This window comes from Pleurodeles waltl, chromosome 6, assembly GCF_031143425.1.
Source record: "Pleurodeles waltl isolate 20211129_DDA chromosome 6, aPleWal1.hap1.20221129, whole genome shotgun sequence".
NCBI lineage: Eukaryota > Metazoa > Chordata > Amphibia > Caudata > Salamandridae > Pleurodeles > Pleurodeles waltl.
Genome location: NC_090445.1, coordinates 1610592648 through 1610619366, shown reverse-complemented (window position 1 = coordinate 1610619366; position 26719 = coordinate 1610592648). Strand labels below are relative to the sequence as shown.

The following is a 26719-nucleotide window of genomic DNA, read 5'->3' as shown; positions in this document are numbered from 1 at the left end:
AAACTGACTAATCTGGGGCTATTAATATGACTTGGGCCCTTTCTTGGCGAACCTTCCTCAGAACTCGAGGAATAAAGGTATTGGGGGGGAAACGCTTAAAGCAGCTTGGAGGCCCAGTCCAATTGAAACACATCCCCCAAAGCTCCCTGCATCGGATATCGGAGGCTGCAGAGTGACGGGCAGTGTGTGTTCTTGTGAGTGGCAAACAGGTCTATCTGAGGAGGCCCCCGTAGCCTGAAGATGTGTAGCACCACCTCTAAATGGAGACACCACTTGTGATCAGCTGAGAAATGCTGGCTGAGACTGTTTGCACGCAAATTCAGAACTCCAGCCAAGTGATTTGCTATGATGCAAATCTTATGGTCCAGAGCCCAAGACCAGAGTTGTAGAGCCTCTCTGCAGAGAACATATGACCTTACACCTCCCTGTTTGTTTATGTACCACATAGCTGTAGCATTGTCTGACAAGATCTGTACTGACTGGCTGCAAATGGAAGGAAAAAAAGGCCTTGAAAGCCAGATGTATTACCCACAATTCCAATAGGTTGTTGTGTAACAGCTGTTCCACTGGGGACCAAATTCCCTTGTTCTCCAGATCCCCCAGATGTGCTCCCCACCCTAAAGTAGAGCCATCTGTTTTCACCGAAGCCACCAAAGGCGGAGGACAAAATTACTTCCCTTGTGATAGATGCTGTCCACAGCCCACCAACGAAGATCCACTGCAGTGTCTCTGGAGATTCAGACCGACTCTCTGAAATCTGTTGTGTTGAAACCACTGCCAGCGGAGGCACCACTGAAAGGCCCTCTTGTGCCAGCGTGCCTGGAGGAACAACAGAATGTAGGAAGCAATCGATCCGAGCAGGCGTAAGACCTTCAGAACTGGAGCCAAAGCTATATTCTGAAACATCAGAATCATAGCCTGAATGTCTTGAATCCTGTGAGGAGGGAAGGCACGATTCACTGTAGTCCTCTATGAACAGGGTGAGCTAAGAGGGCTCCAGGTGAGATTTGGGCATGTCTATGGAAAAGTCCAGGTAGTACAACAACCAATTGGAATCCTTAGTTTTATGAAGGATTGTACAAAGATTTAATTTGTGTATGCCAGGCCTTAATAGTTCTGCCAACGCTTTTTAAACTACTATATGAGATTAGGAACATGAATGTTGCACATTTAAGCTTAACAAAGTGATTTTGTTAACTCTTTTATTGAATGTACAATTTTAGGATTTTACAATTTGGGTATGTTTATGATTTTAATTAATTAATAAACTAACGATTAATTAATTCATTCACAAGAATGGAAAGTAACACCATTATGAAAAGCCAAGCCTTAGAACACTGAAGGCTTGGGGTCAGCTTCAGAATAGTGACCCATATGAAGCAGGTAGTGGAGGATCAGGGCTAGGACTCACTGTCAGGCAGTAATGCACTCCAAAAGCCACATAACAAATAGTCTGATGCAGCTACACTAAGCGCTTTATAAGAAGGGGAGGCACTACCCCTGCCAGGTAGAAAAGAATGACAAAGGCCACGCAGCTAATGGATTGATGCAGTAGGACAAATCATTTTACAATAAGAGAAGGGCTATTGAACTCTCACAGCTGCTCACTACAAAAAAATGGAAAGAAATATCACCATGACAAGAGGAAAACTGGAAGACGGAAGGCTCAAGATTACCCTGTGGTAAGGGGTATCACAGGAATCATTGATATTAACAAACTGTTTAATGTCTGTGTTGTATAAAACGACCTATGGCTCCTTTTGAGCCTTGGGCTGACATTTTTTTATTTTTATTTTAATGCAATTGTAATGATTTTAAATAATTGTACAATAAACATTTATGGTTCTTTGATTCTCAAGAGTAACTGAAAATATGTGGAAAATGAACATAATTAATTTTGTAAATTTGCATTTCTTTTGCAAGCTTGCATTAGTATGGCCCAGGTTTCTCATTAATGTCATGCCCAAAAAAGGATTATGTTAACATAGAGCAAGGCCTGAGTTGCACGGTACATGACCAAAACATAAAGAAGCATGCCACAGATGTGAAGTGCCCTTGGGTAGTAAAAGGGGTATACAGTGTCTGGAAACATTGTGTACTGATGTCACACCCCAGAAAAAGGCATCATTGTCAGAGGAATGGGTTCAGTGTTAAGGGTCACTGATAGATCTGCACCGACCTTGTGCATAACCCTTTTTGATAGGATGTCAGCATAGATGATGGCTCAGTTAAAGGTTGGAACAGTTGTTAGGAATAAGTGGATTGTAAAGGAGAACGATATGGGGATAGAAGAGTCAATAGCAGCCAAAGAAAAAGAGAAATACAAGACGCTTTGAAGAACGGACCCACCTTTGGTCCCTCGCTACCATTGTGTCCTGGTGGACCTACTTGGCCTTCTTCTCCCTAGAACAGTGCAAGAAATCATTGGTGAGACTCAAGTAACATTGATCACTACCTTGTGCATTTCCTTATTTACATTCAGCAGCTGTTTAGATAAAACCATAGATACATTTGTCAATTAAAACAAAAATACAAACAGAAATATTGTGCTCCATTTCCATCTTCATGCACTTAAGGACAATCATGATAAAATACATTAAGTTACAAAATTACATCTCACTCATTTCAGTCAAGGAGAGTTCCCTGTATACATTTTTGTACTCGGAACTGATTGAATCCTTCATCCAAATGTTCACAAAGTTATACGTTTTAATTGAAGAAAGGAGAATGCGTTCTTTTAGGATCATTCAGTAGGGCCAAGCATTCCTACTATTAGACCTTCAGACATACAACCTACTATTGGCAAAAATGTGGGCTCATTAAGGCTTCTGAAGTGCTCCCATAGGCAACTTGTAAGGTGCTGTACTCGGATGGACCATACCCATCCAGGATTTCAGCAACAAAATAGGCATTTCATAACGATTTTTTGTGTGCTCTCCATCAATGCACTACACACTTAACAGATTCTCCTCTCTCTACAACAATCTTGTCAAGTACCAGTGAAGTCGAGAAAAGGTAAAATGCACTTAGCATCAGACAGTGGTCCATTGAAGGGTAAACCTGCACGTGGGTCATGTTAAGACAACAGGCATGACCTGTGAACTCAAGCACTGCAGAAATGGCAGATCGATAAAGCAATATTATCTGTTGAGTAACTAACAAATTGATGATGTTAAAGACACACTCCAAAGATGTCTTTACCTGGAAGCTAGTGTTAATTTGGCTAGCTCCATCCTGATGATACGGTGAATTATTTGATGATCCTTGGGTTAGATGTTACAGCAGATTCACAAAAACATTACACAGGGCACTACCTTAGGGGCATTTCAGAGACAGATCAAGTCTGTGGTGACCCAATGCCTGCCCCAAAGTGGAGCTTGGAAATCAAATAGACTGACTTTACCGCCCAGATTCCTGAGCTGTACATCAAAACTGGTACTCCTTTCCCCATATAGGCCTTGAAACGAGCTGGGTTTAACTTAACTAAAGCAAATGATATGGTATTTTAAAACAATGTATGTTATGATTAATCATGGGGGAGAAAGAAACTAATAATTATATTTCAATTTTATTGTTTGGATGGTCCAATTTAAGCCAATGACAAACATAAGTAAATACATATAATGTGCTTTATCTTTGGGGCAATTTTATTGTTATATTCTTGGCGTTGAGGATGTAGTTTTGTAGATCTTTTGTGGCGTTGGGGTTCTTGTTGTAGTGATGTATTTGTGCTTCCTGCAGACAGACTAGAAGGTAGGAGCAGAAGGACCTGGAGGACAGCAGGTGTTTGCAACAATTGAATGGTCGTCTTACACTCTTTGTGGCAGATGTGAGAAGAAGACAGAAAGGGACAAAGGACATACATGCTGAGAACGCCATGTACATGTATGAAGAGCAGTCCTATATAAAAGAGAAATAACCTAATAAGTGGGCAGCTGTAATGTGATATGTAGGCCCTCAACAGTTCATCACAGAGTCTGGCTGCCTCACAGATAAATAAGGACTTTGTGTGGTTCGGGGACAGTGAGGAAGAGTACATGTGGGAGAAGAGATGCGGTGGTCTGGATGGTAGTGAGCATTAAAGCCGAAATATTACACTACTGGATTACGGACCTCCATCTCTGAACAAGAACCACAGCACTGCAGTGTAGAATGGCCTTGGACATGTTGCTTCTATGGGTCTCTCTATTAGTTACACATTTGTAAGCCACACGTGTGTAGACAAAGTAGACGGATGCACTGTACGCACAAATATGTCAATCTCTCCACTGCACCCGGCCCTCACACACAGTTTGTCTCAAATATCACAAACGAGAATCTACAATGACAGCACCTCTCCATCACCACTCACTGCCTCCCAAATGGACTCAACTCGCACTTTTCATTCTAGGGCTTCTTGCCAGTTGTTTTCCATAATAGGTGTTGCCTACAAGCTTCAGCATGCAGGGGGACGTGGATTCGAAATCCGGGACCGGCTGACGGCATCACTCGTGGAGCCAGCCACTCAGCAACTACGGACAGATGGAACACTTGTGAAACCAGGGGCAGACCAGTTCTCCCTCCAACCCCACGGTCTCGCAAATGAGCTCAAACAACAACAGATGCAGGGCGCCCTCTCATTTAAAGGAAGTGGCCATCCGCTCTTACATTATGGGGAAATTCAAAAAAGGTTCTAAAATATAAACATGTTTACTACTATTTATTATTTGATCTTTACCTAAACTGACTTTAAAATGTGATTTTGCCACCCAAGTATTTTTCTATATATGCATGTTAAGCAAAGCAATGTACGCATTTGGACAAATGAAGGTGAGCATCATTTTTAAATGACACCCTTGCAAATACAGCCCTCACAAATCATCATAGCAGGTATTTATTATGCCTCCAATTTGCAGGCGTATTATTACACACTACTTAGCACACCGGTCTCTGCCAATGAACGGTACTGTACGCATTTTTTTAGGAACTTGAGTTCAACATGACTGTTCAGGGGCACAATACAAGTCTAAAAGAAATTCCGCATAAACATGTTTTACTTTTGTTGCACACTCAACAGCGTGTGAATGGCTTGCTTTTTTCGCTTCTGCTCATTTTTACGGCTCGTTGTAACATCGTCCTTTTCAGCATGTTGATGTTGCATCCTTCATGCTGCCATTCACAGACGATGAAACAGCCCTGACCCCACGTGAGGTCACGAGTCACGTCCACACCTGCGAGGCTGTGGGAGATTTTTTTTCGCACACCAGAAGCAACTCGTTGAGTGAGTAGCCGAAGGCCCTCGGGCCGCGATTTTCTGCAGCCTGCCAACAATCCACGCGGGGGAGCTGTTGTACTTTTACAGCCTACTGGTGGCAAACTAGAAACCGCTCCAATGCAATAATAGTACATGGAAAAGGGCTTCATCGTTTATTGACAAAAACAATCTTAATTACATGGATCTGTGCAGCAAATCCTTATGCGAGCAATTCCTTCTTACAAGAGGGAGCCCAATGTACAGATGCTTAGGCTCTGCGATGGTCGGGGGGGAGGGGGGAGGGGAACTCCTAGGCTAAGAAAAGTTGAGGCTGCGGCGTTGTATGAATAGGATAAAACGGGTCCATCTGTAGACCTAAGTAACTGGGTGCAACAAGACGAGGTTGTCAGGTACCAGGGCAATAACGCTTATTCATCTGGCACTTTAACCTTTTATCTAGTGAGTGATTCTGATCTTTACTTGTGAGACTTTACTTGGGGCTTTGGGCAGGGTGTCTCTATTCCTGTCTGAGAAATGAGGTGCCCGGCACTCATTTCAGTACTTATATTCTTAAAATTAAAGCCGAACATCTCCTGGAGGAAGAAGCCCATATAGTCTGTGTACCTAGTACAGGGGTCACGTTTGGAGAGATCTCATCATGACCCGTGTGCAATGGATGGTTATTTCCCCAGACAAGACATGAAAAAGAAATGAAGGTGTGACGAGGGTGCAGGGGCATACGTTTTGTGATTATGAGAGTAGCAGGCTCACTGATGGAATCGGCAGAAAGAAGGGCACAGGTCATCGTGTACACCTTTGCATAAGGAAGATGTGTGGACATGTGTATTCTGTGGCGTATGCATGGTACCAGACCAGCAAAAGTCAAATTAGAAAGTTTTTTGAAGCGTTTCCAGTCATGCCATGGAAGTCAAAGGGTATTCACACGTTGGAAATGGGACAGAATTTCCTGCAGAAAAGAAAAAGCACATACTTAAGAGAAATGGTTGAGCTCCCCTTGGCAGACTCACTGTCGGACTGGTGATTATGCCAATCTCTAGTCTTTTTCACAGTGCAAGTTAGAAGGCAAGTATGGAAGGAGGCCTTGGCTCTTAAATGAAGCACTAAGACCAGTGCCTTCCCCATTGGCAATTGGGCACTAGTTCTCCCGAAGCCGTGGCACAGCAGCGTGTCACGCAATTATCCAAGCAGCAAGACTATCTCCCTGTACAGACACACTCTTCCTAAACTGAGCCTGTGACCACATCCTGCTCACGCCCCTATGAACAAAAACAGTTATGGGGCTAGAAAGGCATCAAGAACCTGTCATTCTCAGAAGGGCGACTACCCAACTTCAAAAGGGCATGATCACAGACTGACTATGTGCTCCTGAAGTCTACAGGACTCTTCTGACAGCCATAGGAACTTATGCATGTCTGGAGAAAGCTTATTAGCATGGCTGGCCAGAATAGACATGCATCAACTCAACATACCTGCATTGACATTTTGAGTGATACAAGAAATTAACATTGGCATTTCACTTAAAAAACAAATAAAATATCTTTTTAAAAAAAACTGTAGTTTAGCCAGTGAAGTCACAAAACTAGATAGGAGCGTCAATCCTAGCTGAGCCAAAGCAACTCATAAGAAACTGAACTCATTAATTCAACAGGTCCACTCTACTTGAGTGATTGATGATTGATTTCTGTATTTCAAATATAAATATATAATCATAAAAGAATAAAAAACATCATAAAATACCGTAATCAACATGTATACAATAAAAATACAGAGATTATATAGATACGTAAAATCAAATAAAAAGAAACGTCTTGCCGGTTGAGAGTTCCTAACTTTGTTTTACTATAAGGCACTTTTTAAAAAGGAACAAACTGCATTGGACACTGCATGATCACCCAACAGTTGCAAATAAATAAATGCAGGTCTATGTTGATAAAAGCCTCCTTGATTTGAGGATGGGCAGAAGGAACCTTTGTCGGGAGGCCCCTTTAAAACTTACAGAAGAGAACCAGATGTACCAAGGTCTGGTGGGAATGACTACCATAGGGACAAAGAACCACTTTCGCCAATTATTTTCTGCTGCCAGTTGATTCATTGTTTTTTCCATCCATTGTCTTTTAGCCACAGGTTGACTAGTCTATGCTTGCTTAGTGTCTTCCACTATCACTGATGAACCTACAACGCAGAAGGAAAACTTACCTGTAATCCTAGTTCTGGATAGTAGGGGTGTTTGTTGAGGTCATAAACGCCACCACTCACATCTCTGGCTTCAGTTTTGGGAAGGTACAGCGTACTACAGTAGATAATCTGTAGACATGTAACAAAAAGAACCGAGGCTAGGGAGAAATTTCCGAGACAGGGATCGATGGGATCTAGAGGATGTGGGCTCCTTAGAGGAGCACTGTATGTTTTCAGCTGCTTAAAGGACAATATTTTCCTTTATTTTCTGCATGTTATTCCCATTTTCCCTAGACAGAAGAGTTATGATTTATGCTCCAACAATGTTTAATGTATTGTTAGTTCTAAATGAAAAACTTAACATTTAAAATTCAGATTTAGCCTTAGATAAGTTGCAATTTACCATACGCATCTGCACTTAAAATGACAAATTTCCACCCTTTAAATATATGGTTTAATTGTTTTAAAATTATTATGGGATCCCCAAACACCCGTGGGAATATTCTACTGTCTATGACTATCAATGCAGATTCTGTGATGCAAGAAATGAAAGTTAATTCATTGGAGCACAACCCATGCCTGGGCCCAGAACTGACAGAGGGTGTAATAAACATGCTAAACAAATCATTAGTTTGGTGGGCTCTCTCTCCCTTACTGGTCAGACTTCAGTGCGCACAAAAGCCAGCACTGCGTGCTGACATCAGCTCTCTGCCAATGGCTTTTTAAAATATACTGGGATACATTATTTATTTATATATGATCAAGGTACCTACTGAGCATCTTCTGAGAATAAACAAGAGTCGCCAAATGAGTGCTTATCAAGGCTCCCAGAATGTTAGACATACGAGTTAAGCAGATTAACATTGTGAAGATATAACAAAACGCAGAACAGAATAAAGATACTTACTTCTGGCCCACGGGGCCCCAACTGGCCCTTAGCTCCTGGAAACCCTAAATAGCCAACCTGACCACGAACTCCAGGAGGACCTGTTCCACCCTGGGGGCCAGGTGAACCCTGAAACCAAAAGAGAGACACAGACTGCATTGATTACATTATTCTATACATGTAAACATATATACAATGTACTCTGTACAAAAAGAATTACATGTCATGCTTAGCTCAGAACATGGAAGAGTCTGAATGCTGGAACAGACTCTTGTCAGAGGGCGCAGCTGCATAAAACATCTCCCTGCTCGACTGTGCCCATTCAGATAAACAGGTTTTGCCAGACTGTTGCCATGGAAACACCATGCCAGGCAGAAGACAGGTAGGAAGATACAACTTGATAGTATCTCTTCTTCCGGGGAACGGCCAATGCACAGAGGTTTTCTGTCAGACTATCCATGCATAAAGACTCTCTGCCAAAGTGTTAGGGCCAGGCACCCAACCTCTGCCCTCACAAGGCTTTAAGAGTTCTAAAGCAGAGAGAGAGCAGTCTGCAAGACGCACCCATTTCCAAGACTCTCTCCCCCACCCGATTCATATAAGGCTACATATCCATTCGCATTACAAGTTTGGGGTTTGGCAGGTCAATGACAGAAGTTCCCAGAGGTACCCTGCCTTTCTTGCAGTACCAATGGAGACCCACCACAGCATTGGAGGACAGGGTGGCACAGAGAAGCAGACGCGTCAACAGCCACATGAGAAAAAGAGACTGCATAAACTCTTCTTTTCCAATATGAAGGGTTCTTCATCATCCCACGCCAAGACAGGGATTCTTAAAAAATCTAGTAAGAATGTAATTCCAAGTTATTAGTGCAGCAGATGCAGTGGCACTGAGGTGCAAGGCAGAATAATGACGCATATTTTCTTTTTGTGATATAAGAGCACCCTTGCTGCATGACTGGAAGAATATCAATTCAAAATGTTGGCATGCAGTGATTCAGAAGAAGAAATGCAGGAGGAAACCCATGACCATTACAGATCTATGCACATTCTTCCTACATATAGAGTACATTTCTTGCTATCTATTTCCTTTTAGAGGAAAAGTTACTTACTTGTAATAGTAGTTCTCCATCATTGGTATCGTTGATTTAATAAACAGCAAATGTAGGTGTGGTTGTTCTATGATGGTGAGGGGAGATATCAGCAGATACTTGGAAATTGGAAATTCCCTCCTATTCGAACTTGGAATTTGGAAAATCTCTCCTATTTGAAGTACCCATGAATTGGACATGATTGTGTGCCATTCTACGGCAAAATCTGAAATTCGTCCCCCATGTACTGAAACGAAGGAATGGAGTTGGCAGCACTGAGATATCAGTACCCTTGCTGGTATCTTGGAAGCATTGCACTCTCCTGTTCTTGCTGACAGGCCTGTTGTACTGCTGTCTTTGCTAACCTTGGTTGGAGGCGTATCCCTCATCATAACCTGTTGGCATTAAGGGTAGTATTGCCTGTCTTGATTTTATAGTGTGGAGAGCTACCTTTGTATGAATTAAATCTTCTGGGCCTCAAAAGGTAGGTAACTGCTGGTACAGAAGCACCCAAAGGAGTGAGCAGTGTCTGTATCAGTTTTTATCCCACGTAGAGTCTCATGCACATGCTTTCCAAAAAGCGTATCATTGTAGAAGTTTAGAATTTTACTTTAAGACTTCAGGGTGTTCTCTTCAGCTCACTTTGTATAAACAGTACTGCTCTCCTACCACCTGCTGAAATCTGTCCTTAGATAAGCAAAGTCCATTACTGCATTTTATCACTTTGGGGGAGGGATTGATTTCTGCTTCTATCTGTCGGTGTTGTGGAACAAAATTAACCATGGGTGAGATATTATCCCACATTTGGCTGTTGCAGTGAATCAGGATTTCCATTGTTTTGGCTCCCTTTAGGGAAGTCACTGTTCTCAAACTAGCCCTCCTGCCAGAGCGGTCTCTCACCCTACAATGATATAAAGGAGCAGAGTTGGAGTAGCGGGTTTTTCAGCTGTTCTGAGCTGTGGCGTAAATGAAGATCTCTGGCTAACTGTGTACCATAAAGGATGTGCAAGCAGAGCACAGGAAACAATATTTATTTTCCATGCGACAGATTATGGCTTGTTCAGGAGCTGAAGACATCATATACTTGAGACCCTCCTGCCACACACAGTACAGAACAAAGATTTACTTTACTGACTTTCTAGGCTGTTCAATAAAATCATCCTTGAAGTTGAATGATTTTGCAGTCGGTTGCCAGAGCGAGTGGGAGTGAGTTATGTCACCACAAGGAGAGTTCACCTAAAGTAGTGTTTTGTGGCCTTCTTAAGGAACCCTATACTCCCACCGCTACTTGCTGGCTTAGTCATTGTCCTTATCCTTGGACTTTTTCCATCAGCATCCTCCTCTCTCTTTCTTCCTCACCCCTGTCCGGCGGTACCAGGAGGTCATAGTAGAGGGATGACGCAGGAGGTGGTGGTTTTGGAAAGTGGTGGACGTGGGGATAAAGGTGGCAGAGACACCTGTGGTGGAGACAGGAATGTCATCAGTGCCTGTGGGCTGTTGGAAAATGGAGAAGAAGTGGCCCATAATTTGCTGGAGAAAATGGAGGACATTCCAAGGAAACATCATCATGTAAGGATCTTGGGGGAAGCACCCAGGCTCATAGTAAGGATGATGTCCCTTGGGTGGTACCTCTTCCTCGTCCTGTTCACAGTTCCAGGTATATTCCATGTACAGCTGTTGAGGAGTTTATGCAAAATATCAGGCCAGATCATGTCCATGTTTGTTCACCCGGTCCTCCACATCCAAAATTGCAGGCTGCCGCTCCACACCTTCAGCAGTCAATGAAGTTGCAGGAACTTGTAAGAAAGGCTGTTGCAGTTCTGAGGAGTTAGTTTGAAGCCATTTTGTTTGAGAAGTGCTCCAACTGCTTTTTCAGTACTTTCTCTGAATGGGCTGGCAGCGAAGAGGCTGTTGCAGGTGCTTCCTCCAACTCTGGCAACTCAAAAATTTCCTTTTTTTCTGCCTTCTTCGTGTAAGTGATTGGTGTGGAGCTACACATGGGGTCTGCCCTAAAGAAGAAGCAAAGTCAGCCTTCTTTCCCTGATCTGTAGTTTATTGAAAATAAAGCCTTGTAAATGTGGCAGTGTGCAGCCTTATGTTTAAAATAAAGGTATTTCGAGAATAGCTTGTTAGAATTATAGCCCATTGAAGAAGTTACTTACAGCTTTGGTACAATCTTTATGGTGGATTCTCTACTTACTTGCAGATTCCTCCCTTTTTGAATACCCCAGGTGTCCAGCTGGATCCGAAATACTTTTCAATAGCTCTTCAACAACGGAGTGCTTGAAGCAATGCCACACTGACGTCAATGAAGCCATAAAGTGCCGACCTCAACATACAGACATCCGTTGGTCATTCATTTTTTTACGCCACATCAAGCAGGATGAGAAAGGCATTAATTGTGATATGGTGAAGCTAATTTGGAAGCTTATTATTAATTGTGTTTTTAGAGGATCATCCTTCAAGAAATGGAGGTGGGTGGGATCAGTGAGGAAACTGTACGTAGAAAGAACGTTACCGAAGGCAGGTAACTTTTTTTGTGTCATGGATACTTTTACCTGCAGATTCCTCATATTTTGAATACATTTACAAGCAGTAAGGAATGGCCAAACAATGAAATCCTGGAGGATGGCATGCACAAAATGTCCATACCTACCTACCTCTGAATCCAAGCAGTAATGCTTCCCAAAAGGATAAAGGTGGCTCATGTTGACGCCTTACAAATTTTGGCCACAGAGACTCCCCTTACCAAGGATGAAGTTGACACTTTCACCCTGGTGGAATGGACTTTGACATCCTCCAACACCACTCTTTTACAGAGGGTATATCTTAATACACAAGATAATCCATCTCAAAAGTGTTCTACTTGGTACTGCTTTTACCTTCATGCTGCCTGCATACTATATAAAGAGCAGTCCTCAGTTTGAAAGTCTTCTGTACAGTCGATGTATAGACACCCTCTTTGAATCCTGTGTAGTCTTACCTCTTCCTTGGTGGGATGCGGTGGGGGATAAAAGGGAGGTAGGATAATCAGTTGACTTAAATGGAAAGGGACCACCACTTTCAGCAGAATGCCTCTCTGGTTTGAAGAACCAACTTGTCAGCAAAAAAAAGTTAATGGAGGACGATGGCTCAGTAATTACTACTCACTGATGCCTTGCTGAATTTATTTTAATTAGGAAAACAGTTTTCAATGTTGACAGACTCAAATGACTCCTGGGTAGTAATTTGAATGGAGGCCCCACCAAAAATGTCAAAACTAAACCCCACTGTAGCATCACACAGGGAATAGAAGGGACCTTGCTGGTTCAGTCTTTCTGAAACCTAATAACAATGGGTGACTTCAATTTGGATGGTTGATCTGGAAGGCAGAGGAAAGCCAAAAGGCCTGTCAGGTATCTTGTGACGGTACCCACCACTCACCCTTGTTGGGCCAACAAAAGTGCAAACTTGGGAACGTATAAAAGGTGAGCCTGCAAGAGATCCACATTGTTATTGGCTGCAGGGAATGGTTGTTGCTGCAAGTGGCAAACAACCCCACAGGAGGGTTACACATTCTTTGAAGCCTGCATATTAACCTTCTGAGCTACTTTAACATGAGTGGAAGCTGCCACTAGACAAAACTCTGATCTCTCTCCAACAGGAAGGAAAATTAATCACCAGGGTTAACGTGACATTTTTATTGTTGCCTGAAAGCTACCTGACACCCAAGGAACTCTGCAACAAGTGCTTTTAAACATGTGTTATTTCTAAACATGTCTCCCCTCCCCAAAGTCAGCACCGGGAGCGGCTGCAGCAATCGCACAGGCCGAGAGCTGGCCCTGGAGTGGAGGTGTCCATCATACTCATATCATGATCACAGCAGGTGGGAAGTAAAATGACATCCCATTTGAATATTCTCCTTTACTGCCCACCAGGTCAAATCCACTGTAGTGTCCTCGAGAATACGATGGAGTCCTACAGGTTTCCCCCATGCTGAAATCACTGCCTGTAGAGGCACCACTGATGATCCCTCAGATGCACGCATGTGTATGTGAACAGGAGAATGTGGGAAGCTAGCAGACCTAACAGTCAAAAAACAATCAAGACTGGAAATCAAGCTCTTTTTCAAAACATTATAATCATAACCTGAATGTCCCTGTTCCTCTGGAAGGATTGGTAAGTTGATGTATTGAGAGCTGCCCCTACAAACAAGAAGCAATGAGAGGGCTCCAGATGAGACTTGGGCACAATGATCCAAAAGGCCAGATCAAACACCAAGGAGGCCATTGCTTGTAAGTGGCACAATATTGAGCCGCCTGAGTCCAAGTATGGGAATACACCTTTGTGAAGACCTGGGGGTGTCAATGTCAATCTGAACTGTTAGTGAGTGGATTGCTGGTACCTCCTGTGAGACTGCAGGATCACTATTTAGAAATATATAATCTACAAGATAAAGGACTCCATCCAGTCTTATGCTCCCACTGCCAGAAGAACCATGGCAAAGAACAGCATCATGAACTCTATCATGTGAAATAAGAAGTTCAAGGCACTTATAGCCAGGATCCGATGAAGACTGCTGTCCTTCTTTTGAACTAGGAAGTACAGAGAGTAGTACTTCTGCCCAATTTGTCTGCTCTGTCACCAACTCCAACACCGCTTTCTGCAGCAGGATTACCACCTCCTGCTGCACAATGTGAAGAAGACCTTTTGAATGCAGGGACCTTGGAGAAGGATCTCGACAGAAGCCTGCTGGATGGGATAGAGCACACACCCTTTCTACAGTTTGAAAGACTTACTGGTACAAAGGTATGGCCTCCCAACCCTGTACAAAGGAGGACGCCAAACTGTATAAACTCTCTCTATAAAGAAAAAGCCTTTTTGCAGTACCCACTTTTCTACTCATATCATCTTTTAGATTTGGGGTCTTTGAGACATCTGATACTGCTGAAGGCTGTCCAAAGTAGGTCATTAGTTTTGGAAGAGATGTTGAGTAACTTGAGGGACTTGGTTTTCTCTGACCACTTACATACAGATTGAACACTGTGTGCAATAAGGGTTTCTCATATGTCTGTGGTTCATTGCTAGTGTGAAATAGGCTACCCGTGAAGTGTATGGTATAGGGTCAATGTTGCACATAACCCATTCTTGCTACATCCAAGAGAGTTGTATCTGGATGGCATTAATGAGGCTTCATATTATTCTGAGCAATTCTGTGCTTTCTTTCAGGTCTGTAATGCCATAGTATTACAGAGAGAGATGTGTGCAAAAGAAGCTTGGATGATAACACCAATGATGTCATCAATAATGTGATTTAAAATGTCACAAATTATGTCACAGATCATGCCATGAATGATGTAATATGTGAGGTCATAAGCAGTGTGTGGCTTGGGCATAAGTTAAAGCTAGGTCTGCTAACTGTCACTGGTGAATTTCTGTTGTTTTTAGGTCAATACGCTAACGTTGAAACTGACATTCACCTAAATATAACGTTACTTTAAACTTTGTTTTTTTCAGTGAATTTCCAATGTTTTTTTTTAAAAACAGATCTTTTTATCACACCTAACTATAACATTACTTTAACTTTGTTTTTTTCTTCAGTAAACTTCTAGGGTTTTGAACATAAAATAATATTTAATTACCATAGGTAAAACCAAACATCAGACAGCTGAGTGGAGAGCTTCAAAGCGCCCATGTCACTTTGACTGGCACAAAACAGACAGCCAAAGTGACATGCGCACTTTGGAGTGTCCAGTCCAGGCAACGATCCAGTCCTCTGTTGCCGGCAGCAGAGGACACGCTCAGCATGTCTCTGGATTAGAGTGTTTGTCACGGGTAGAAACAAAATGGCAATTAAATATTTTCACTGCCATTCTATTTTTTCCTGCGCGGCACGTAGCGGGCGGGGGCAATGCGCCCTGCCCTCGAGAGGATACCACAGCTGTCTAGATGCAATAACAGAAGGCACAAAAAGGAACCAAAATACTGGTTGGGTGGCCCGCTGAGGCCATCATAGAAAATTAGTTAATGTCTTTAAGCCATGGCCTTATAATATAGGTCATGCCCCTTTTAAAGACCACATTACTTTTTTCATCCCACTTAAAAGCCTGCTGCCCATCACCGTCAGGCATACTTGTGGAATTGTGCGGTGCTCAGATTCACATTCACACCTCAACCATGGTACATTTTTAGTCCTATAATACACGTCACTACCCGTCCCTATCCAATTCAGGAACAGAATTACCAATGTACCTTGTCGCCTTTGGGTCCGGGGTCCCCCTTGTCTCCATTTGGGCCTGCTCTCCCCTATAAACCAAAAGAGAGAACCAATGAGTATTTATTAGACATTTTATGTGGTGGTCAATTGCTTGTAATATAGGGGATCCCTGGCTACCATAGCCTTTGAAAGCAAAAAGAGTCTTTAAAGCACTTAAGCAGCTTGCGCTGAGCAGAGGGCAGCTTTTCGCCCTACATAAAGCCACCCCAGCTTATGATAACCTGTCTGTTTTCAAGCATGCCTCATCAGCCCAGTGCCTCGGAAACCTAAAGCAGGATGTACAATCTATTCAAGCCACCCAAAATTGTACCAGATTCACTCTGCCATGAGTGCATCAACAATGTCTTTCAGCCAAGTCCACTTCTAATGACCACGCAGGAATACACGGGTACACCGTCCCTCTATCCTTGGTAAGAGCAGACGCCCCATCATCCAAGTTGGGCCCTCCCGCGTCCAAACCATCTTAACCCATGCTCTCTAGCTGAGATCCTCTTAAATCTACCGTAGAACGACCGTCTCATGCTTATCGACCTTTTCCGAAGAGCATTCGGTTGCCCCCCGGCCCCTGCAGCCCACTTTATAATCTTAACACAGGTAATGTTTTAATAGCCACAGGCCTCAGTGCTACCGCCGCGAACTCTTAATGTTCTCGCAACCACCAACCACCACATGGATACACCTGTTTTGTACATGGCCACCTTGGCCCTGCGGTGCGTGCACCGTGCTTTAATTGACGGCGTCCAGTAACTCAGCATAATGGTACTCGTTATAAGGAAGGTGGGATGGTGAAATCTTCGTCAGTCCACACGATTCCCACCCGAGACCTACGCACATGTGACACAATGATCACTGCTGCAGCAGGTGATTAACCCACTCAGCAAACGGTTCAAAACCATTTTCACCCAAATTCCTAGAGACCCAGCCGGTCTGTCAGTCCATCTATCCATCTATCTCATTGACATATGGTGACACCAAAAGGGTGAAACTATGGCCTCTGCTGTGTGAAATTGTGTATGTGTATACATAATGCATCGCCTCGAGCTCTCAGAATGAGGGAAGCCGATGACTGTGGCCGAGTTGTTGGGAGACGAGACACTCACTTCCTGCCAATTTAGTAAGAGAAAGTCACTGCAGAAAGGAAGCCTTTTAAAGTAGGGGTTGTGAAGGACCCGATGACGACTTTTTAGCTTCCTGAGTGAGTCCAATTGAGATAAGTGCCTGCAAATGGCAATAAATGCCTCCATGTCTGCTCACCACGTCTGGGTACCACTGCCCCAGGCATTACCTCCGGGAAGAGCTCAGACACGTATGTGACATTGTCTGGTCGATTTCCGACGTCCTGGCGTTTCCGTGAGGATCGTGAGAGGCTCTTTTAATTGGCACCGCCACCGGTGTTGGTGAACAGACCATCAGAGAGATAGGCTGGGCCCTGCCCTGTGCGCGCTGAAACAACCTCACAGGGACTCCGGGGGGGGGGGGGTTCCCCTGTCACGTCGCGGCGTTGGAACCTTCTAGTGTGATGTCACAAGAGGCCTCGAGCCCAAGCCGTCCACCAATAAACAAGAACATTCTAGAACACTGACTTTGGTGATTGTTGGAGATGCAAGCATGTCTTTACCCCACCACCACCACACACACACTCCCAGCCCTTAACTTCTTTGCCATTTTATACGTAAAATGAGACAGAAGCTTAGATAACATCTCTTACCCACTCTCCGGGATGTCCGACGGCGCCGGGGGATCCAATCAATCCCTTGGAAGAAAGGGACACACAGAAGGGTGAGTGCATGAGAAGAGAGAGAGCAATCAAACAGTGCAGTCCGAGTCGGACTAGACCAGAGAGGGCGCCTTAGACAGTGAAGGCAGCACATGAGCAGATAGAGGGGATCTCAGGGAGTGAGAGAAGTCAGAGTACATGGGCAGAGAGGGCCCAGCAGACAGTGCGGGAGGAGTACATGGGCAGAGAGAAGGCATCTCAGACAGTGCAGGAGGGCTGCGGCAGTCCTGTGGCACATACAGATCACTGCGCCCTCTGCTCCACCTCCCAGTCCGCTGCTCGAGCCCGGGGATGATCTTATTGAAACTCACTCATCCTGGGAGGAAGCACACCCTGCTGTGGTTATGCTGGGGCCCGCACTCACCCCTAGCAACGACTTATTACACCACTGGTCGAACACCTGCCACACAATGAAACTCCAGCCTGACCTCTTGCAGTTGTGGTATTTGTGAACAAACAAACACAGCCCTGTCCGTGTACCTCAATTCTGACCTGCAGGACGTCCTATATCTAGTACAGGGGCCTACACGCATTTCTGCCAGTGCATCTCAATCTTGCCCTGCTGTGAGGGCTTTAAGTGGGCCGGGTCCTGCCGGTGCTCAGCACCGGTAGTTCTAAAAACCAGGTGCTGAGACATGTCGCTATCGGGCTCTGCATTTTTGCCCTCACCCCGTCCGTGAAAGAAAAATCTCAACTCGCAGGCAGTTCCAGCAATCAGTGGCCTTCCAGGACACTCCATTGCTTGTTGCTTGACAGTGAACATAAATCCGCGTGGGCTAGAGAGGAGAGCGCAGGTTGTGAATGTAACATATCAACAGACAATTCCTGGTCCGCAGTCATGTTGACCAAGGAGTACGGACCACGGTGAGTGGAGAGAGGGTGTGTGTGTGTTGGGGGAGCTGCGGTGTGGCGCTGAGAGGCAGAGGGATATGCTAGTTGTTCCCCACCATGTGCAGTGTTATGCACAACGGAAAGGATAACTCAAAGCCCGCTAAACGCGTAGATCGTTGCTTGGAACCCCTGGTTGGGCTGTCTCAGCCTTTCATCCTTTCTAGGTGGATACAACAGGAAGCAACACAGTATTCGGATGCAGGTCATTGTTTTTTTTGTAAATACATGTGATTGTACCCTACAGCACAGAATGATGAGTAAGTAAAAGAGCATTTGTCTTGGCCGACATTGGAGGAAATGCAGAGGTTGAAGCGGAGGAAAGTAAGTGAGTGCTTTGATGACTGCTTGTGCCTTTCACTTGACGTCAGGCCTGCTGGGAAACTCTATCAACTCATTCCTGCGTACCTTGATTCTGACCTATAGGACACACAGCTTTTCAGATGTACATCTAAATCCTGACCCTCCACGCCCCTTCCCCCCCCCCCCCCCCCCACAGGACACACACAGCTCTTCCTTCGTACATTGATTCTGACCCACAGGACTAGCCTGCAGGTCTCACACAGCTCTGTCAATACATCTAAATCCTGACCCACCCCCCACCCCCTCCAGGACACACACAGCTCTTCCTGCGTACCTTGATTCTGACCCACAGGACTAGCCTGCAGGTCTCACACAGCTCTGCCAATACATCTCAATCCTGACCCCCCAGGACACACTCAGCTCTTCCTGCGTAGCTTGGTTCTGACCCATAGGACACACAGCTTTTTAGATGTACCTTGAGGTCTCACACATCTCTGCTAATACAGCTACATCCAGACCTCCAGGGCACACACAGCTCTTCCTACATAACATGATCATGACCTGCAGGATACACACACACACAGCCTCTTCCTTTGTACATTGATTCTGCCCCGCAGGATACACAAAGCTCTGCCTGCATACCTTGATCCTGGTCTGTAGGACACGCACACACACACGCACACATACATACACACACACAACCCTTCTTGTGTACTTCCTCGATCTTGTCCTGCAGGACACACACAGATTTTCCTGTATACCTCGATCCTGTCCTGCAGGACACACACAGCTAAGTCAACTCACTCAGTCCTGACGTTTACGACCTCCCATTCCACTAGTGGCTTGGTACCGCTAATGCTGTTGAGCCTGATTGGCATAACCGCGTGTGTTTCTGGGTAGCCAGTAGTGCGGGAAGCGGTGCGTCCCTGATACCCAAGAGCCGCTTCCAAAAGACACGCTGAGCATATACATAGGCAAGGGGCGTTGGTGACCCCCTTCGAACTCTTCATACCTTTGTTAACCGCAGGAGGCCACGCAGATGTCAGTCTAGGCCTCAGAGTTGAGGCTTCCAGTAATAAACACCGAGAAACCTTGGCCCCGCCAACCAGCCGGGACATCCTCTTTGATGTCGTGACTGGATGATGAGTGCGGGGAGAGCTGTCCCATAGGACCCGACCCACTGGGATCCAATGCCCGAAGACATCGTTCATCAATGTAGATACGTGGAAAAGAAGACATAAGACCCATCTTTCCCACCGGATTAATCCCACATGCGTGTGCGGAAGTTCTGAAGAGGTCGGATAGGTCGGCGGAGCTGTCTCTCCACGCTGCTCAACTGCTGCAGGCTGAGTGGATGAATCTGTGGTGGAAATGTGCCTGCTCCTACCACAGTCCGCTGTCCCCTTAACCCCCGGCCTGGCTCCCTTCCCAGGTCAGTCCCTGTCTGATGGGAGTATGACATGACAGGAAGTGGCCTAGTTCCTGGGTAGACACAACCAATAACAATGCCTTGGGGCCACCCACCTCTTAATCAGATCTTCAGACAGATCACTAGGAAAGTGGCTTCATCTAACTTATTAACACGAGATGGTCCAGAAATGTGAACCAATATGATACAAATGGCGATGCTTGTTAAGAACATAAGGAAAGCGTCAGGTGGGTGTCTCTCTTATTTCCTCAGTTTAGTATATGCTGAACCTGTAATACTGGGGTTATATGTGGGCCACCAGGCCGCTAACTGTCTGTACAGGGCTCATCGCAAGTCTGAATACAATTAACTGAGTGCTGGACGGCTGCCCCTAACTCCTGGACACTGTCTTCAGTCACCACAAGGAGCATCTCAACATGGGCCTACACAGAAGCATCTGCATGCACCAATATCTGGGGTGTTGATGCTACCTTGTTTACATTGTTTTGAGTCACCTGTGGTGTCTATAAACATTCATCAGGTTAAACCAAACGAAGAACTCATCAATTCAACTCAAATGACAGAAAGATAAGTACTGAATCCACGCGTCTAAATAAGTAGGAGGTAATTCAAAGACTTACCACAGGACCTTGCAAACCTTGATGCCCTCTAGATCCCAGAGGACCTGGCTGCCCCTGAAATGAGATAAACCAGACATCAAGAGCTAGAAACAAAAGTGGTGTTTGGAAGATGGAAAAGACACAGGCCATCAGATATCATGCGTGGAGACAACGTCTACAAGTTTCTGGAATGCATTCTGGGCAAAACTAATCAAAACCGAACCTGCAAGAGGCGACAGAAACTTTCTGACCAGAGACAGAGTAGATGGAGAGCAACAGGAGATGCAAGGTGGCTAATGAATGAGAGGATCACATCCAATGCAGATTTCAAAGAGCCAGGTCTAATCTCACCTGTAGAATACCATCACCCATGGTCCCCAGTCAGTACACAAGTGCCATTTTCGACTGGATTATATTACAACTCACAATAGCACCTATCTGAAACCACTTGGAGGTGACCAGTGGGCAGTCGTCAGTCATCTTCAAAGTTGATGTTGGCATCCAACTTATACAGGCATCCCTCATCTCATTAAAATGATTCAAAACCAACAAGCATTTGCAAAGCAATGGGTCTTGTGTTTGCTCGAGTTAGAGCTATCAGCTTTGTAAATTCCTAACTGGACTTTTCTTGCCACATAAGTTGAAAATGAAAAGTGAAACAGATGACAGAAGCACGCCAATTCAAAGTGCCACTGCTGCAATGAGCGTGAGCGCGAGAGTAATTGGCTCCCTACGTGAATGTCTAGAAAGGATCGCTGCTGGGATGAAAGGCAAACCGAAACCGGAGGAGGGGCCATGACATTCTGTAACAGGAGGTAGGGTGACTTAGTGTGATGGCCAACAGAAATGTTCACTTAGTTAAAGCATCTGGGGAGGGAACTCAGCACACATAGGAGGGACATTTCACAAAATGCACCAGTAAAAATTAAGTATATAAGACAAGCACAAGAAAGAATGAACAGGAAGAGTGGGCGTGGTTAAAAGCCCACTGAGAGATTACAACAGGCTGGAGCGCTTGCTCGCTCAACCCTAAATACGAGAAGAGGATCAATGAGAGGGTGTTTCTGAACCCTCTTCTTGATAACCTTAGGACTCTGCACACTTTACCATTGCTAACCAGCAGTAAAGTGCCTGTGCTTCCCATCTAAGTCATGTGCTCTACACTGGAATTTCGTCCCCTATAAGTCTATTGTGAATGGTAACATAGAAAGATAAATATCACATGTTGCCTGTAATGTGTATTTACAACATCTCCACATATGATAAAAATATATTTCTACCAGGAGCACCAATGTTCTTTGACTAGGCTGTAGTTTAAATGCACTGCTGTGACACATGGCAGGAAAAATGCATTTTGCCTTGTAGGAAAATCGTATTTTTATATATTCTGAAGTTGCCCCTGAAATTGCCATGTAAACCTACAGGGTTGGGTGTTAATATATAAAAACAAGGAATACTGCATATTGAAGTTAATGTGCCCTTCCCACTGAAAATCCCAAAGCACTTTCACTGTGTATGCCAGGCTAGTCCTTTTAGGAGTAAGTGACACTAAAATCTTTATAGCCCACACCCACTTAGGAAATTGCTAGGAAAATGCTTCAAAATTGTTTTCTGCTAAGTTTTTAAAATTTGACTTAGGGGTGAAGTCAGATATTTGATAGCTTAAGCAGAAAGGTAACTTTGTAAAAATGTACTTTAGGCTGCTTTAGCGAGAATTGGCTTAAAACCAGTTCTGATGCTCACTACACCTCCAGAGTTGGAATACGCATTCTTGGAAATGGCTTACTCTGTGCTCAGGAAAAGTCAATGGGTGTAAACAGCTGACCGTTTCGCAGGGATTAACTAGCTGGGATCGGAAAGGAACAGCTTGCTTAACATAGGGCAGCTTTAGCACTACCTCGTTTGATTTGGAGATGCCAAAGAGGGTTTCCTCTATTCATCCGCAGGACACTCCTAGACAGTAGGCTCCTGCCACAGCAGACAGCAAAACCAATTTTGACCATGTCAGTTAGAGCCGAGGCCAAGAAGGTGATGACAGTCATACATGGTGGGACCCAGCTGCCACCAGATTGAAATTAGGACTCTGGGGTAAGTTTACTGTAAGACAAAGAGGAAGAGCTGCAAAAGGAGGTAGGTGGACTGGAAGAACATTGTTAGGATCAGATGGTAGAAATCATGCAATCAGATGCTAGTTCACAGGATAATTCTGGTATCTCCACCACCACCTTCTCAGAACATTGCTGGACCAGGGAAGACCCTGTGTGAATAAGGCGGTGCTGCTGGAAGAAGAATCCAGACTCCCAGCTTCTGCCAGAAGAACAGGATTCCCACAAGGACCACTCAGTCCTGCTGCCACCCAGGGACTGGAACTGCTCTCCAAGGGTCAAGTGGTTTACCTGCTTCAGGGGCACCAAAAGCAGAAGGACCTCAGACTCCAAGAGGCTTTGTGACAGATCTATACTCCCAGGATAATGGCCTCCCTGCCAACTTTATATGCAGACAGAGTATGTTAAATCACGGTGGATACTACTCTGTCTCTGCCGCAATTAAACACCTCCAATGGCCCTGCGTGGTCAGAACCATCTGGGCCAGTCCTCCAATTTTGCTCACGTAATTTAGATGGTTAGATCTGGAGGTCAGTGTTTACTGCCCATAACTGCCAGAAAAGTAGGGGTGGGAGAAAAATTCTCCTTCTCCAGCGAAGTTTTGGCCACAATTCCGGCCAAATTCCACCAACTGCCACGTGGCAGAGTTGTTGTTTTTACTTGAGGCTTGCCAATGGTAAGTTGGCAAGCACAAGTGAGACTTCGCATCCCCTAGCACACTTTTCAATTGCTAGAAGGGCAACCAACAAGATTTCCCCAATGCATGCGGTCGTGTGCAGTTGTGACCGTTTGCGGTCAGAAAGCAGCCACTTGGGTAGAAAATCTACTCAATCGATAGCAAAATCAACTCAAGTAGCAGCACCCTCTGGCGTGCTGCATAGTGCAGTTCATGCCGATTTATCAGCCCCGAATGAGCTCATGGCTCTAAAATTCAGCGCAATTCCACCGGTTTGTAAAAAAAAACTCTGTGAAATCTTGCAGAGTTTTCATGTAACTCTACGGAAATCCCCAGAGTGCAACTCTGCAAATTCCCCCACCGCACCCCCCAGAGAAAAGCAGTAAAGGGCACAAATACTCCCCTCGCCATGGGAGAGGACTGCCATGACGAGGGAAGCATTTTCTTTTTGACAGGGCTGTGCACCAAACTTTAAAAAGCGTTGACAGGAACTGCTGTGAATGCCTTAATAATTGACAGCCTACTTGGCTGTCATTTCTCAATCTGACTGGTGGCAATTCTGTCAGGATGACCCAGTATTCGTCTCTCTGATGGAGAAACAGGCTGCTCACCATAAAACGAATCAGGCCCTATGTCTGGAGGAAAAACCTTAGACCAGAACAACCCTCTTGGTGTATCCAACCTCCACTCCATCACAGATAGCCTGAAATTGCACCCAGGTGTGGGTCCACCACTGTTTTTTCATAGTGCTTGACTTTTTCTAGGCAGTCTTTGCCTTATTCCCTCAAAAATTCATATCTCCAGTTCCACTTATCCTATATTGATGATCCTGGTGTCCTGTTGCTCATAACATTTTTCTAAATTGGTTTGGGAATTTCATTGTGTTTATTGTAAAATTGCAGGGACTGCTTGCTGCTCGTGTCTTAGCTATGAGGAGAGATTCTCTTAGAACTGTGCTTTGCCCTAACCAGAGTGGATTTATTGAGTTGGTGGGGTACCCCTCCCAAATTAATAATAATCCAATTTCTGACAGAGGAGAAACAGCATAAGCTAGCAAACAAAAACAGAGTGATGGAGCAACCAGAGAGAGGGAGAGAGAGAGGAGTACAGAAACTAGACAAAAGAGACTTCAAGGACATATGGGCAGCTAGAGAAGGGCTGGGAGACATAAGCTGGAGATGAGGATGTTTTAATTACAAAATGCTATGTTAGACTGAGGGGCTGAGGAACAGAGATGTAATTGTGGGGGTGACTGATAGTAAGGAGCAAAAATGATCTTTATCTTTCACTTGCGCCACACAGCATAATCCTAACAGGCAGCAGGACTGTATGAACAAGTGGCAATAGAACTGAACTACATGCCACAGAGGCAGATATGAAAAAAGCCCCTCAACAGATACACACAGAGAACAAACTTAAGAGGTAGTGTTACCAAACCACACAAACACTCTTTGACCCTTTGCCATGTAGGTGGTAAGAGAGAGACCTGTCTTCTGGGTGCTGTGAGGTCCTAATTTAAGTTCTGATTCACCTCTCTTTTCTCCGCTTGGAGATTATAGTGAGTTGAATGGTTATTCCCAGAGGGATGAGCTGTGGGGATAACATTCACACAGAAATCATCTATGGACAGCAGAGATGGAGAATGTGAGTATCTTGGGCATGTGCTAACATGCATGCTAGAATCATAGCTATGGTCAATATTAGGACCTTCAAACTCTACAGCTGCCTGACAGATAGCCGTAGTACTTCCATGGCCTGGCATGGAAGATCTTACTTCCCTTCCGTAAGGCGGAATTAATGTACTTTTCTGCTTTCCCTGTTGGCTAGATCTCACTTAAGCATGTGTCTGTGGTCTCTCTCTCTGACGCAGCCAGGCTATATGGTCATGCATGTCTTAAGTCAATCTGTCCCTGTTTACAGCACATGATGATATAACAAGGACAGTCCTTTTAGGAGAGCAGTGGACATTGACAACAAAATGGGAGTTTTGTTGGATAGGTGGGAAAAGAAACAGCGACAAACTAGTCATCCTATGGCAGGGGAGCCTCCCCTTGAGTTCTATGTAAGTTCCTTGGAAGAGCTGAATGCTTGAAGAAAGAGCATTCCAGTGGCAGAGTCAGCAGACACTCAGAAGAGAATGTCCCTTCTCCTTATACAGGGAGGCCACAACCCATCCTGACACAACTGTGACTCTCTGTGATTCAATCTACAGCTCTGAATAAATAAAACAGTGTTGTCTAATTTCCTGGAAGGGACCTAGCCGCAAAGTTTGCTGGTCCTGGTTTTTCTGTACCAGTATGTGACTAGAAATAGTAAGTATATACTGGTGTACTATTACAAACTTATGTTTCTGCTTATGGTAGAAACATTTCCATCCTACAATTAAAAGGATCCATAGTTTTACATTATATATGCAGAGGGTAAGTTTATGTGCCATCTCAGCTATCTATCCAGTTACTGTGAGGTTACCAATCAGATGAGCTTTCAAACTAGGTTGCGTTCTCAGGTTAAGTTAGTGTTGGAAAGTAATATCTGACTGATGGCTGCCCAACAGAGGAGAAATGGTCAACTAGGGAGCAAGGGCCAGTCAACAGAGGGAGAGGGCTTACCAACTAAAGGAGAAGGCCAAGCAACAGAGAAAGGAGACAAACCAACACAGAAAGACCATTTTATCATAAAACGTTTGATACCTGCCAACGGAAGTAAAAAGCTACAAAAGAGGGTGAGCAACACCCAAGAGACAGAGATGGTGGATACCCAGGGAGGACCAACAGAGGCAGAGAGCCACTTGACAAAGGGAGAGGGATGCACAAAAGGGAGAGAAATTCACAGAGGGGTTTGACACCCCACAGTGGAAAAGGGACTTTTCACAGAGGTGATGGAACTCTGAGAGTAATAGGGAAAATAAACACAAGCATGCTCAAGAGAGGAAGGGGGGAGGAGAAGGGAATGAAAGAAGAGTGAGTGATCAAAAAGAGTGTTGCATGAAAGAGGATGAGGGCTGACCACTGGAAAGTGAGGGATACCCGAATGATTGATAAGACTGCCCATCAAATGATGTTGGTAACATTCTGCAAAATTAAATGAGCTAGGACTCTTACGGTGTCTCCTTTGGATCCAGGTGGGCCTTCAATACCCCAGCAACCCTGCAAGAGAACACAAACAAAAACTCATATTAGTCAAAACATTCAATATGAAATGTAAAAACTTAAATTATGCAGTGATGAGGGAGTTTAAAATAGAATAGTAAATAAAACAAGTCATGGGAAAAAAAGTGTGT

At 44.6% G+C, this 26719-nt stretch overlaps 1 protein-coding gene across 2 annotated transcripts in view; it reads right to left on the bottom strand.

Moving 5' to 3' along the window:
* The window catches only part of LOC138301234 (collagen alpha-1(II) chain-like), a 1268735-nt gene that overhangs the window by 641523 nt on the left and 600493 nt on the right, over window positions 1-26719 (bottom strand). For both annotated transcript variants that reach the window (XM_069241494.1, XM_069241495.1), the window contains exons 23-28: window positions 26541-26585; window positions 20680-20733; window positions 17371-17415; window positions 15638-15691; window positions 8337-8444; window positions 2350-2403 (exon numbers count right to left, since the gene is read on the bottom strand). In XM_069241494.1, coding sequence (XP_069097595.1) covers window positions 2350-2403; window positions 8337-8444; window positions 15638-15691; window positions 17371-17415; window positions 20680-20733; window positions 26541-26585 — 360 coding nt within the window. The remainder of the gene's footprint in view (window positions 1-2349; window positions 2404-8336; window positions 8445-15637; window positions 15692-17370; window positions 17416-20679; window positions 20734-26540; window positions 26586-26719) is intronic.